Source organism: Neodiprion lecontei, chromosome 6 (genome assembly GCF_021901455.1).
Source record: "Neodiprion lecontei isolate iyNeoLeco1 chromosome 6, iyNeoLeco1.1, whole genome shotgun sequence".
Taxonomy (NCBI): Eukaryota; Metazoa; Arthropoda; class Insecta; order Hymenoptera; family Diprionidae; genus Neodiprion; species Neodiprion lecontei.
Genome location: NC_060265.1, coordinates 17,600,537 through 17,615,970, shown reverse-complemented (window position 1 = coordinate 17,615,970; position 15,434 = coordinate 17,600,537). Strand labels below are relative to the sequence as shown.

Below are 15,434 nucleotides of genomic sequence, written 5' to 3'. Positions count from 1 at the left end.
CTGGGATATTTGTATCATAATCTTATCCTCCCGTAGCACAATTAGTAATGAATTATTACATCGGCAAATTTCCAAATCACAGTAGAAAGACCTTTATAGAGAGAGTATGCACAGTCGTAATTGCACAAATATCTGTCTTATTTGTGGATAGTTGTTTTTACATGTCTTCGTACTTTCTCTTCTTTGTAGACACAGGATCGTTTTTCATGTCTCTGAAGTTGTCGCAACGTTGCATTCAGTAGTTGTCACCAATTATATTGAATTAATGTGAATCTATTTAAAAATTAGTCATTTATCTATTTCAGTATAGGTATTGAAACGCTGAACGTAGCCATGTACGAACGAGAGGCACAAATATTTAAATCATAAATTTGTATTATTGATCGGAAAGAAATTGCAGTAGAAGTGTATGATTTGGTGGCAAACCTGCAGCAAGGAGTTAACCTGTGTTGTTCATTTTTCTTCAAACAAAGCAGTTTGTTTTGCAATCATGCGCAACACTTGAATCTTACCCACACTGGACAACCATGGAATTGTTATTTCGGTGCGACTACGGTCTTCCGTGCTCCTAGGTGCCAATAAAAATCACAAAAAACAACAGATTCTTTTTTCCTGATCAATCAAGTATAATCGATTATTTTTTTAAATCGATTAATCGATCGATTAGATTATTCTTCTTTGCAATCGGTTTTTGTTTTTTTACTCCCATTAATGACGCAATACAATATCAAATTATGTAATTAAGGTATTATAAGGATTATTATCATTTTTTACTAAGTATCTATTTGATGTAATAAGTGAAAGATAACTAAATATTTTCACTTGAAACTGAAAAATGGTTTGCATGAAACTATAAATTATAACAAATCTTTTCCACCATTGATACTAACGTAGTCAAATTTACGAAATTTTGATTTCATTTGGATCGTTTCAAAAAAATACGAAATAATCGATTAATTTTTATCGATTCAATCGAGTCGTATTCGATTAAATCGTTAAAAATTATTCGATTCATCGTTTATTTCGTGTTTTTTTGAAACTATGCGTTTGACACCAAAATTTCGTGAATTTCAGTACGTAGTCTTAATGGTAGAAAAGTTTTTAGATAATTTACAGTTTCACTCAAAATATTTTTCAATTTCAGGTAAAAATATTCTTTTATCTTTCTTTTGTTAGATTAAATAGGTACTTAGAAAATACGACAATGATAATAAATGATACTTTAATCACATAAATTGATATTCTATTGCGTCGTTCATGGGAGTAAAAAACAAAACTGATTGCGAGGAAAAATAATTGATTATACTCGATTGATCGGGAAATAATAATGCATTATCTTTGGTTATTGAAGCTATTTTCAATATAAAGTTTACGATAGGTATCATCATACATAGTATTAAATTGTTAACCTCACATCAGATTTTGAGTCCAACATCTCTCTCATTTCACAGGTTCTCAGAAACCAGGATAGGCTACAATTTACAATTTAATAACTGGGTTGAAGCCAAACATATTTCCATACAACTCAAACGTTACTCACAAAATCTGATTGTGTTCCACCACGAGCCTATGGACTGCCGAAAATCTATAAACAAGATGTACCACTAAGAATCATTGTCTCCTTCACTAATAGTCCTACTTTCAACTTGGTCAGAACTCTGAGCAAATGGATTGGGAATAACATCGTCCCTCCTGCATCACGTGTTAAAGACAGTTTCTTTCTTGTTGAAGGCATTAGTAAATTCATCCTTCCGCCCAATTACATTCTGATCTCTCTCGATGTGGTCTTCTTGTTCACCAACGTACCTCAAGATCTGGCTTGCGCTGTCAATAGCAGGTGGTCTCAACTATCCAACCATTTCCCTGTTCCACTCAGTGAACTAATTAATGCGTTAAACATTTGTTTCAAGGCTACTATCTTTCAATTTAACGACACTAACTACACCCAAACTTATGGTTTACCTATGGGCTCGCCGCTCTCCCGAATCTTGTCCAATCTTGTAATGGATGATCTAGAACAATGCTGCATTAAAAAATTGGATTTCGCTCTTCCATTTTATTTTAGATATGTGGACGGTATAATTACAGCTGCCCCTAATAACAAGATTGAAATTCATCTTGAAGTATTCAATAGTTTCCACCCTAGGTTACAATTCACCATTGAACCTGAAATTAACGGCCAAATTAGTTTTTTAGACGTTCTAATCATCAACGATAATCAGTTCATCAAAACTGACTGGTACCACAAATCCATGTGGTCACAAAGATATCTAAATTATCGTTCGCACCACCCTAGATCATACAAGACCGGTATGATCAATTGCTTGGTGGACAGAGCCATCAGATTGACTAGCTCAGAATTTCACAATAAAAATGTTTCCTTGATCTATGATGCATTACGCAAGAACGACTATCCTGCCTTCATGTTGCATAAACATATACAGAAGAGGCACCTCTCGATTTTGTCATCTAATGACTCCAACAACAATGATTTTGGCGACGTTCCTGTTGTTCCAAAAAATTTTGTGTCTATCCCTTATGTCGCTGGCCTTTTTGAGTCGTTAAACAGAATTTTCGCTAGGTAGAAAATCCAGTTTGTTGGAAAAAACAAGCATGACTTATCCCCATTTTTTTACTCAGGCAAAGACCGTTTACCCTTGGACAAGCGCTCTTGTGTGGTTTACAAAATTCCCTGCAAAAACTGCGACAAGATATACATTGGGCAAACAAGTAGGCAATTACATACTAGAATTAAGGAGCACAAACGTAACATTCACGGCCGAGATGAAAATTACACTGTTTTAACCAGACACTCCATTGAACTAAACCATGTCTTTAATTATCAACGAACTAGCGCATAGCGTCTTAGCTGTGGAACCGGTGTATTACAAACGCCTTCTTCTTGAGATGGGTAACATTGTTGCACATCCTCTTTCAGTTAATTTACGTCAAGATATTGAATATCTCTGTAATATCTATACGTCAGTAATACACCATTTTTAGTTCCCCTAAGTTACCTATTGTGCATATCTCTACTCTATCATCAAAATTGTCTTGTTTTCGCTTCTATGTTCCTGGGCCATATCTATGTCTGTTACTGGCCGGTAAGCCTTCTTCTTGTCCGACCGTTGTTGTGTCAACGTCTCTAACGGTCATCTAATTTCAATGTCGTTCCTTCCTTGACAGTAATTTTGTTCCACGATGTGTGCTTGGGAGTTCTGTATTGCACTGTATAATGTAACATTGTATTTCAAAATTTTATTTTATAAAACTGGTTCATCGGTATGTTCCACATCATGCTTTTTTATCCAAAAAATTCTTGCACCAGGTGATTATAATAACGTTTTCTGTCAAATTAAATCGCATTCACTTGGTGATGTATTTTCTATGTTAGCTATTCGTTAAGTTGTATATTTAATTTTTATTTTTAATTTAATTATTATTTATCTACTTATTAATTATTTATTTCTTTTACTTTTTTTCTATATATGTTTTGTTTCTTCCTTCTCACCTTCTGTATATAACCTTGGCTTGTTCTTGTGACAGATTATCATATAAAAAAAAATTCGTTCTGGGTAGGGCCCCCACCCGGGTCGAAACGTTAACAAATTTACGTCTGCTTCATTGTCCTTCATATCCAAGAAAAAAATATTTATTCATAGTATTAAAGTTCGAAACCAAAGTTTGTATGTTCGGCTGTTCAGAAAGTGACGTCACTGAATTTTTTTTTGTCTTAACGTCATCGATCTATAGTAATTATCGACGACGAAAATCAGCCGAATTCCTCAGTCTGGAAACAACCGCGCAGTAGAGAGGACGTATGAGAATCGCGCTCCGTCGATTTCGAGTACCGGTTTCTCTACCTCTTGGATCCTGCGCTCCAGGGCCGCTACCTGGTGAAACTCGACTTCCAGGACAAGCGCTCCGTAGTTACGGCTATCCAGGTCCTTGACCTAGTGACTTTTGACTTTTAGGACTATTTTTCAAGTGTACAAGTTTGATTATTGAAAACGTCATGTCTTGTACTATCAAATCAATATGCATGCTTTAGACAACATTTTGAATCCGAAAAAAATCCGATCGACTAGGATCAACAAATTACAATTGATGAGTATTAGAGCTAAAATTGCTGTGCGTCGTGTTTCACATCTGTTAGCACTGCTGATTATTCTGTGGTATTATTTGACGAAATTTACTGTCATAAAATCACAATACGTTATACTTACATGCGTGTGTAAACGTGACTTGTAACATTATATAGGAAAAATCTTACGAGCAGATTCGGTTTGCGTCACATGCGCAAAGACAGTGTTCATTCTGTATACTGTGAAGCAAATACCAGACTTTTTTGGGGAGTCCATCGTGCCCCAGTCTCCCCTAGAACTATCATATGGCATATGATAAAACACTGACAACTAGTAAGCGAGCGCACGAGCTCAAAAATCAGTTACACTAGGCATCCGACCCCGAGCGAGCTTTAGCGAGCGAGGGTTTTAAAGCTAGTCTAGTCTTAAAGTCCGAAAGTTGACGAAAGTTCTTGTTCGAACTGACCATTTCCACGATGCTGGGAATACTACCATTAGTATATTTAGGCTCTCCGCGCATCGATCGTATAGATATAGGGCTTAAATGAAGACTCTTAACATCTAGAATCTTACGAAACTTGTCAAATCCCGAATTTCATCGTGAGAGGGAAGAAATAGTGATAATATTTTCGCCCAGTAGGCAAAAGGCTTTCTCTTCGCAGTAAAAGGTAGTGCATCGACTCGCGCGCGTTTACTTATTTTTTGTCGATGAACTTGGTGCGGTCGGTGACCGCCGATCTTGATGTATATAAGTTTCAAGACTGGATTAGTCAAATTGGGAAATACCTTATAAATTCTCATACCAATCGTATTTCTTGATGAGAAATAGAAAAAGAAATTGCTTACACAACATCATATGAAATACATGTTTCATAACGGAATCCATGGCATTGAATATGTACTCATTAAAATTCATAAACTTCAATATGTGAGCGAAAATGGGGAAACCTATTCGATATTATTAATTTGTTATTTTTGAATTTTCGTAAAATTTCTAATTGAAAATATATCAGTATATACTAATAAAATTACTTTCAACACATAATCTCTTTAACTTTTATCTGCATTTCAATCATAAAATCGCATTTAAGTTTGATCCTTATCCGTTTTGATGAGCATATTGCGAGAATTACCTTATAAATCTATTGAAACGTAGAACACGTTCTCCTAAACTGTCGTATCAGAAAAATTGCGCATCCTTCGTAAACCTTCACCAATTCAGACATACTTATTTATTCATGTAATGTACTTTACAGAGTTACATGCCGTATAAAAACTTGATAGAATATTTCGAAGATTACAAAAATTACTTTTCGCATCAAGAATCGCATTTATTAACTGAAACGAAATTGAAAATGTTATGAATATTAACTGCAGATTACTGCACATACATTGGTACTGTGGTACCAGCAGGGTCCTGCGTTTCTGAAGGACTTGCTTGAACCCAGTTCATTTCTACACTCGACCGAACACGAGGTAATTCGCAAACGTAGACGAATTTATTGTTGCAATTTTCATCGTTCATCTTGCCAGTGGCATGAACGTTGACATAATCTTCGCTTTGCGATCCATCGTTTGGTTCCCCTGGTAGCCACCCTTCAAATCCAGCTTCGATCAGCGTTTCGTCGTGGATAGTTACAAACTCGCCTTCGTGATAAAAGTCATGGACACCAACCCAACCGTTATATTTGCCCGCTCGATTAATGAGCTGGCCGATAAGTTCTGCCTCGGCTATGGAGTTGAGTATTACTAGGGATGCACTTTCGTCGTGACAATTCCGCCGGGCATCATTCCAGCTAACATCGTCGGTATGTAACTTGTGAGCACCAATCCCGGGTGTGTATCTACAATAAATATAAAATATACTTTTTTCGAACACCTGCTGTTGAAAATTGTGTACAAATGTAATGCTATATCTTAATTAGACACTAAGGCTTTCTTTGGCGCATGTGCTCTTTCGAATAACTCAATTTTACGCACTGTGTCATTTAGCATAAGTTGCCTAACCCCTAATTTCACTCGATATCAGTGGCACGTTAATAGTTTCTCAAATGAAACTTTCCTTGGCAAGTGTTGGAAGTGGCGTGTATTACACGTGCTACGGCGGATCCGAGGGGAGGAGACGATCGCACCCCCTAAAGGCTCGTATATTTGTAATTATTTTACTTAGGCTTTGAGCCAAATCAGAACTTCAAATTTCAAGGCTCATTTTCATGAACCAATATTGCGAGAAATATTAATTTTTTACTAACCTAAAATTGCCTAAAAATATTGCATAATTATAAAATAAATTTTTAAAATCATCTAACAATATGGAACAATGTCACATCAATATTTTTATCATTATAATAATTGCTCTTTTATTTGGATTATTAATTAGTTAAGCGTCATTAAAAAATATTTCTCGTAATTATATATCACTTCATGAAAACGAGCCTTCAAAATTAATTTTATAAAATTGTTCGCTATTTTACTCACATTAGGTACTTTAAAATACATCTATGGAATCAATGGAAATCGTGAAATTAGAGAACTTGTTAAAATATTTGTGTTATTGTATATAAATGTCATTTTAATACCGATGGCACAGGTAACTACTCTCCTAACTTCTACTGTTATAATCATTTACTCCAAAAAAAAATAAAAAAAATGAACGGATCGGATCGCAACGAAGCGATTTAGTACGATTTTTTTGTGTCAAGACTGTTGGTACTGACTCTTCTCAAGTGTTGGTTGTTAAAACAGTGCTCAAACATTATCTTTAGGAGGACAAACCTTGACTTGAAGGTTGTAAAGGAAACGTATTCAATTTTTATGTACAATCATGAATACTTTTCAATTTTTATAAAAATGTTTTTAATTTAAAATATTGTAACTAGATGCATATACGTATTAATGTCTAGCAAATCTTTTGATGTCGAATATTCCAATTTCATCAGATATTTGTACAAAAATAAGCTACATGGAAAGTTGTGCAGAGTGAAAGAGACAAAGAATCTCGAATATATTATATATGTATCTTTACTTCGGCTGCAGTTTTCGCGAGGGTGATCGGATGCGTAGCTGCATCTAGTAGTATACACATGCTCTAAGGAATACAGTGCTCGCTTTCGGTCACGCTGCAAACTTCACACTCGTCCGAAATCGCCCACTTTTCGCACTAGTAACACAATATTCTATTTCTGGCGCATTATATAAATTTCGATAAAAACTGCCCATCACTCATAAGATAAGCCTGTGGAGTAAAGGAAGACCGTCTCAGGCAAGTATTTGGATAAAAAATTGTTTATCAAAATGACACTGTAAGGTGAATTCTGAAATTGGAATCAACCATTTTCGACTGTGAAATTACTTATATAGCGTAGGCATATTTCCCGATGTGTACAATCACTTTATAAAGAAGCTAATAGTATTCGACATGAATAAAATTGCACAAAAATTTCACCGAAGTACACATTTCGGAAGGTTAACAAAATTTTGCCTTACATGTAATCAGCCCGATGTTGAGTCGCCTCGTTTTTCTTAATTGCAGTCGAGTTATTTGAGTTAGTTACCGGCAAAGCGATAGAAACTGCGCCAAAGAAATAAGCCCATCCAAGTAAAAAATACATGAGTGTGCACGACATGGTGACTCCGCAAAATGTAGGACCAAATGCGCATTATAATGATGGCCACTTGATCAAAAATAATCGATGCATCTCCTTTCTCCTTTCGTATATTTGTTATTGACAAATTGCCACGCACTTGGCTTGTCCGATTGCTGCTGTTGACTTGTCTTTGATAAACTTTTTAATCTAATTTAAAATAAAATTAGGGCATCAATGTGTTTGCGGTTTTTATTTTTGCTATAAATGCTATTACATTGCACATCAATGACATGTCGCACCGCATTTATATAAAATATTAAAATTAAATCTCGATGAAATAATCCTGATACTACCATTAGCTACAATATAAATTATAAAGTTTTCAATTACCTTTAAACGATGTAGTGTAAGGCGTTGCATGAACAGATGCTTGTCGAATAATACGCGATTTCATCAAATAACTTTCGTTATTTCGCCGATGTTCCTCGACATCTCTTACATGTTCTGCACGAGCAAGATTTTTACCCTTGATGATACTCTGTGGTTGAAATGCTATTGACTGATTGATTGGAACCCTGTTCTGATGTCCATCGTTTATTTGAAACTAAATATTAAAAAAAAAATTGTATATTGATTCAATAATTATTTAAAATTTTATTGAGGGATAACTAATTATTTTTTTTCCTTGTCTTCATTTATTTATAGTCACTTTGGCATTTAACTTAACCTGATATTTACTAAGTTTCATGTTATTTATTTATTGATTTTACTTACATTTTTTGGCAAAAATCATACACATATAAATCAGGAACAATTACGAATCATCACTTGCTTTTTAATATAAACAGTTTTTTTTTAATTAATGATAAAAAATTTTTATTAAGAAGTCCCGTTTACATTCATATAAAAAATCTTTTCAACAGTCTCCTTTAGTTCATACATGCGCTGGCGCCACGGTCACGTACACAGCGGTCGTGCCCACGGTCGCGTATACAGGCCTGGGAACTCCCATATATTTCGTATACCCCACAGTGTGCCTCTATCTGAGGCACATGTTTGCCACACTGGCCGCAAACGCGCGGAGCGCTGCAATCTCGGGGGCACGTGTGTGATAGAGACAGACCGATATAGACCGTGGCGGGACTGTAATGCGCCCATGCCCCTCCGTCACTAGCGACGTGGCGAAATTTGGAAATATCGGCCTCAGTTAGAGGCACAAGTTTTTGGACGGAGTTCCCAGACCTGTGTACACGAACGTGGTCATGCCTTCCACTAGCTGCAGTTGGCCCTAAAACCGACAGTGATGGAAGCTGATTCACGTTATAAACTGTATCAGAAATGGAAATATTACAATAATCTTGTCAAATGAACATATTAAAAAATATAGCAGTCTCCTAAAGAGACACTCCTTAACGTGTCAAATACCTATATGTAACGCGTGCAGGCAGTAGGATACGAAACCGAACTTAGTTGAAGGTGCATCATTGGAAGTATTGCTTGACGTCGCTTCCATCGCGCTTGACCAGGCATAGTGATTTGGCCGGGCCATTGGAGAACTGCAGAATTTACAAACCTGAGTCCTCGATGCGGGATCGTTTCCTTAGACCAATTCAGAAGTGTCTTGGACCAGGTATCAAGTATACTGATTATTCTAACTTATTCTATTTATTGACAAATTCTTTCTCGAGCAAATTGCTGTGTCTGGGTTTTTCTGCTTGAGCACCTCCAACCACCGTCAACCACCTTCTCCCATCTCCGACCACCTTTGTCCGCCTCGTCCAGGTCGTCCCCGTCCTCCTCCGCACCCCCCCCCCCCCCCCCCCCCTCTCATCGTCCTTGTCGTCATCGTCCTCCTCGACCACCGCCGATCACCACCAACCGCCGACAAGAACTTCCTACCCCGTGCAACCACTTCCGAACACCTCCAAACACCCTCTACCATCTCCGTCTACCTCCTGCACCCCTTGCCACCTCCTACGACCTGTTACGACCTCCTACCAGCTTCTACCACCTCCTACCATTTCCGAACACCTCCGACCAGCTCCTACCACCTCCGCCATGTATTCCATAATATTAATATTCATAATTATTCCAACAACTTTTTATTTGCTCTCTCGATCTTGAATTTTCGTAGGCATAGAATCGAAACGCTGTTTTTGCTAGTCGCAAGTGAAGTATCTACGTTGGGTTGAGAAGAAGAATTGTTTTTCCTAAAGTGTTCATATGGAACAAAATTCAGAGTAACTGTAATACATCCCAGATGCACTAATTTTGATCGAGATCAAATGGATGCTCCGTATATGACACAGTATTTAACGCTGTGTCCTGATTTAAAGACGTAAAAAGGTGAATGTCCCGCAATTTTTGTTTTTTTTGATAGGGAGAGAAAGAACGAAGCTTCTTAACACTTTGAGTGTATTCTAACACACATTTGAAAGATACGAGCAAAATTTTTCATCATCCAACTGTCGCAGAACGGCAGCGTTATCAGCTGACCCGTTAACCGAAGGATATATCTTCAGTCAACGGCTGACCATCGAAGGGCCTGGCCGCTTGAGTCTGGAATCGGCAGGACAGATAAAGTGTGTATTTCTTGTATGAAATGTGAAAACTAAAATCATTATACATCATATCATATCATCATACATCATACATCATACATCGTACATCATACATCATACATCATACATCATACATCATCATACCTAGTATTACAGTTCGAAACCAAAGTTTGAATTTTCGGATGTTCGGAAAGTGACGTCACCAATCTAAAATCGGCTAGCCGAGTTCCTCAGTCGGGTAACAACCGCGCAGTAGAGCGGACGGTTGAGAGTCGCGCTCCGCAAATTTCGAGTACGGGTTCTCAACCTCCCGGATCCCGCGCTTCGGGTCCGCTACGTATTTCGAGTACCGGGTTCTCAACATCCTGGATCTCGCGCTTCGGGTCCGCTACGCGGTGAAACTCGACTTCCAGGATAAGCGCTCCGTGGTTCCTGGTTCATGTTTACAATAAATTATTTCAATTCGTTTTGCGCGCAAGCCCAAATTCAGTAGCTGTCAGTGCGCTAATAAAATTTCTCGACTTCCAGGATAAGCGCTCCGTAATTCCTGGTTCATGTTTACAATAAATTATTTCAATTCGTTTTTCGCGCAAGCCCAAATTCAGTAGCTGTCAGTGCGCTAATAAAATTTCTCGACTTCCAGGATAAGCGCTCCGTGGTTCCTGGTTCATGTTTACAATAAATTATTTCAATTCGTTTTTCGCGCAAGCCCATATTCAGTAGCTGTCAGTCCGCTAATAAAATTTCTCGACTTCCAGGATAAGCGCTCCGTGGTTCCTGGTTCATGTTTACAATAAATTATTTCAATTCGTTTTTCGCGCAAACCCAAATTCAGTAGCTGTCAGTGCGCTAATAAAATTTCTATAACTTTATAATCTTCTCATAATCTTTTTGGTAAAATATATCGATACAAAAATTATATTAAACCTTACACGGTATTTTTGATTTGTTCTCATGCTGAAAATATTTATTAGCATTCGAGGTATAACTCGAGGTGGTTGGCGGTGGTCGTTGGGGGTGGTTAGGGGTGGTTGCGGGTAATCGCGGTGATTCAGATGGAGGGGGACGAGGATTTGTGCTCGGTAAGTTAAACACTTTTATAATATTTGCTGGCAATTGTAATTATATTTTATCTAAAATATTTCAAACTAGTCATGTTTACATTAAATTATTTCAATTCATTTTTCGCGCAAGCACATATTCAGTAGCTTTCAATGCGCTAATAAAATTGATGATATTATTATTCAATTAATTAATTACATTATTCCTTACACAATGTTTTTGATGTGTTCTTATGCTGAAAATATTTATTACTATTCCAGGTATAATCCGAAGTGGTTAGTGGTGGTCGTTGGTGATGGTTAGTGGTGGTCGTTGGTGGTGGTTGACGGTGGTTGGAGGTGCTCGGAGGTGGACGAGGAGGTGGACGAGGAAGACGAGGATTTGTGCTCGGTGAGTTCACGATTTTTGAAATATTTAATGGCAATTGTAATTGTATTGTATTTGAAATTTTTCAAACTTGTCATGTTTACAATATATTATTTCAATTCAGTTTTCGCACAAGCACAAATTCGGTAGCTATAAATGTGCTAATGAAATTTATTATATTCTTAATTAATCAATTAATTATACTTATCCTTACATAATATTTTTGATGTGTTGTTATACTGAAAATATTTATTACTATTAAAGGTACAACCCGAGGTGGTTGGCGGTGGTTGGTGGTGGCCGGAGGTGGACGAGGAGGAGGACGAGGAAAACGAGGAAATGAAGGTGGACGAGGTGGACGAGGAATTCTGCTCGGTGAGTAAAACACTTTTATAATACTTGATGGCAATTGTAATTATATTTTATCTAAAATAATTCAAACTTGTCATATTTACATCAAATTAGTTCAATTCATTTTTTGCGCAAGCACATATTCAGTAGCTATCAATGCGCGAATAAAATTTATTATATTATTAATCAATTAATTAATTATATTAATCCTCACACAATATTTTTAATTCTTTCCTATACTGAGAATATTTATTATTATTCCAGGTATAACCCGAGGTGGTTGGCGGAGGTCGTTGGAGGTGGTTAGCGGTGGATGGTGGCGGTCGAACTGGACGAGGAGGAGGACGACGAAGACGAGGAGAACACGGTGGACGAGGAGGACGAGGATTTGTGCTCGGTGAGTTTAACATCATTATAATATTTGATGAAGTGGGATTAGGAATGGAAGGAAGAGTAGAAGTGGGATCGGGAGTAGGAGTAGGAGTAGGAGTGGGAGTAGAAGTAGAAGTACGAATAGAAGAAGGATCAGGAGTAGGTGTAGGATCAGGAATAGAATCAGGAGTTGGTGAAGGATCAGGAATAGAATCAGGAGTAGGTGTGGGATCAGGTGAAGAAGTAGTATCATGAGTAGAAGTAGGAGTAGGATCAGGAGTAGGTGTAGAAATGGGAGTGGTAGTAGTAATAGCAGCAGGGTGCAAGCGGAGGGGGCGGGGGGGGGGGGTGGGGGGAGGGGGGGCAGAGAAGAGAAACCAAATACAAAATAGTAATAGCTCTTTGCCGCAGCATAGATCCATACAAGATTCCAAGGTAGGCAACTTAGATTTACGAGCAAAGTCTGATTAGAACTTTGTCAATCTTGTTAGACCTATGAGATACGTTTCTAACCAGACAAAAATATATTGAAAATTTACAGTATTTGACAACAGTGATACCTTATCACATGGACACTGGCCCACCTGATAATCAAGCATTACAAGTCCTCATTAAGAGTAAGTTTTACAAGTTCTTGGTAACAGTACCAACAATTACGTAATAACTTCATTCGAAATTAATAATATGTTTTTGTTTTCAGTATTAAAGGCTATTTATGAGGATAGTCCAACGGTGCCCACATTATTAACGGACTACATATTGAAAGGTGGGTTGATTTCTTTCACCTTGTCTTGAATCCGTGCGAGATAAACACTTGTATATTTCACGGTCCAGTTATTATCATGAGGTTGAAGTTCGTAATGTTATTCAGGCTATGAATTTTTAGAAAAACTTGGAATACAACTTCAGGATTGTCTGAAAATAAGTAAACCGTAATAAACCAAATTATAATCATATCAAGTTATCACTAATAAGCAATTGCGGGTAAAATATTAGCTTACTTTTGTAAGTATTTATGAATATAGCCTCTATGAATATTCATTGTTGGTATATAAGGTCTGGCAACGTACCTACTTTCTGTAAGAGATGTTGAAAATTTTCAACATAATTATGTTTCAGTTCTGTGCCCCACCTAGTGATCCACTAGTACATATCCTCCGACGTGACATCGCTGTGCTACGTATAAAGAAGAAAAGATTTATTAAGATGCAGATTGCTCCTCTCTTCTTGCCATTGTGCTTTCATATAGAACCACAATAAATCTTATAGAAATGAGCTCTCATTGAGATTTCTCTGTATTTCTAACTCGACGCGAGAAGGCAAAAATCAATGTAATGCCATCTGTAAGGTAATTGGACTCGTATTTGCACTACGAGAACTCGTTGGGCATTTTGCGGTGAAATTTGAAAAATTGTTGTACAAGAAGTTAAATAACTATAAAAATGGATAAAAAATATTATCTCTAATAGTGAATGTAGCTAATACAGCTTTAACCGTATATTGATTATATTAATGATCTATTGTGACAAGATCGGAATTAGATAAGCTCTCTAAATACTCTTTTCTAGACTATTAATTTACATCATGTATATGTAAATGTATATTTCTTCACTTTATACAATCACTGCACTAGGATTACCCTTGCCACGTTTTATGGTGCGCTTTTGTAATTTGTATATTATTAACCTTACGTTTTACTCTATTTGCGACAAGTTGTGAGTGTTTCTAATTTCTTGGCAATTATTTATGTAAATGTATGTGTATATATGTATATGTATACTTATGCATGTGTATATACATATATACACATGTTTAAAACTAGATTTTTACAATAAACACAGTGGTTTTAGTATATTCACATACGGATTTCTGTGTATAGGTATACTTGAACTAAAATATCCTTATCTCTAATACGGAGTTGTTCGTAATTCGCATTTGTTCTTGTAACCCAATGTCCTACATACGTTGGCAAAAATCTAGATCCAACTTAACTGAGTCTCAAAGCCCTGTTGACATAAGAGCAGCTATTCGATAGAAATTATAGTTTATAGTTTACACAGCCCATTGCATGATATTTCATTATAAATACATACGTTTCAATGTATTTAGGGATAATTTATCAAATATACAGAGGTCATGTGCAAATAATAAATAAATTGATTCGACCGCAGTTTGATGTAGGTATTCATTAAAGCTTTAACAATAAATTTAAGCTTTGTTACTTCTTTTATTTTATTATGGATAATCAAAAACATTTCCGACTATTCGTGCTGTGGAAGCATGGGGATTAAACCAAATGTAGCGAAAGATTAGAAACAGTGTATGTAGAGTATGGGTATTTTTCTAACCATGCAAACACGTGCCGCTAGCTTAGTTTTGACATATCTAGAATACCACGCCTTGCGAATTAGCTTTCCGGACAGAGATGAATGATGAATTTTAAGGACTGCATTATCGTTGTTGAATACTCTATGCCTCATGGGAAAAGAAAATCTGTAACGATAAAATTGATGCACCGGATCATCGTCGACTTTAACTTTCGAAATGTCCTACCATTTTCGAACACCTCCTACCTCCCCCTGCCACCTCCGACCATCAATAGCCACATTCGACCACCCCCTATCACCTTCTGCCAGCGCCGACCACCTCCTACCATTTCCGAACACCTCCAACCATCCTATTTACCTATATTACTAGATTAGCTATGATACGAAAAGAGAAGAATTATTCATTTCGAAATGGGATTCTAATCGACGCGCGCTCGATGTATTCCATAACATTAGTATTGATAATTATTCCAACAACTTTTCATTTGCTCTCTCGATCTTGAATTTTCATAGGCATAGAATCGAAACGCTGTTTTAGCTGGTCGCAAGTGAAGTATCTGCGTTGGGTGGAGGAGCAGAATTGTTTTTCGAAAAGTATTCGGATGGAAAAAAATTCAGAGTAACTGTAATACATCACGGATGCGCTAATATTGAACGAGATGAAATGGATGCTTCGTATATGAGACGGTATTTAACGCTGAGTAGTGATTTAAAGACCTAGAA

General features: G+C 36.9%; 2 protein-coding genes across 4 annotated transcripts; one reads left to right on the top strand and one right to left on the bottom strand.

Moving 5' to 3' along the window:
• Positions 1 to 5,281: 5,281 nt before the first annotated feature.
• On the bottom strand, positions 5,282 to 7,761 carry LOC107216776 (hemolymph lipopolysaccharide-binding protein). Of its 2 annotated transcripts, none has more exons than XM_046743994.1 (2): positions 7,111 to 7,318; positions 5,282 to 5,929 (listed from the first exon to the last, which is right to left on the bottom strand). In XM_046743994.1, exons 1-2 carry the CDS (start codon positions 7,152 to 7,154, stop codon positions 5,464 to 5,466), a joined length of 510 nt encoding a protein of 169 aa, XP_046599950.1. In that variant the 5' UTR covers positions 7,155 to 7,318; the 3' UTR covers positions 5,282 to 5,463. The 2 variants fall into 2 exon arrangements, with proteins under 2 accessions (XP_046599950.1, XP_046599949.1); XM_046743993.1 differs by lacking the exon at positions 7,111 to 7,318 and adding an exon at positions 7,572 to 7,761 and having other exon boundaries at positions 5,288 to 5,929.
• A 4,219-nt stretch (positions 7,762 to 11,980) lies between these two features.
• Positions 11,981 to 13,740, top strand: LOC124295135 (fasciculation and elongation protein zeta-2-like). Of its 2 annotated transcripts, XM_046744005.1 has the most exons (5): positions 11,981 to 12,036; positions 12,277 to 12,409; positions 12,926 to 13,001; positions 13,085 to 13,150; positions 13,504 to 13,740. In XM_046744005.1, the coding sequence occupies exons 2-5, from the start codon at positions 12,326 to 12,328 to the stop codon at positions 13,518 to 13,520; spliced, it is 243 nt and encodes an 80-aa protein (XP_046599961.1). In that variant the 5' UTR covers positions 11,981 to 12,036; positions 12,277 to 12,325; the 3' UTR covers positions 13,521 to 13,740. The 2 variants fall into 2 exon arrangements, with proteins under 2 accessions (XP_046599961.1, XP_046599960.1); XM_046744004.1 differs by lacking the exon at positions 13,504 to 13,740 and having other exon boundaries at positions 13,085 to 13,350.
• Positions 13,741 to 15,434: the final 1,694 nt, after the last annotated feature.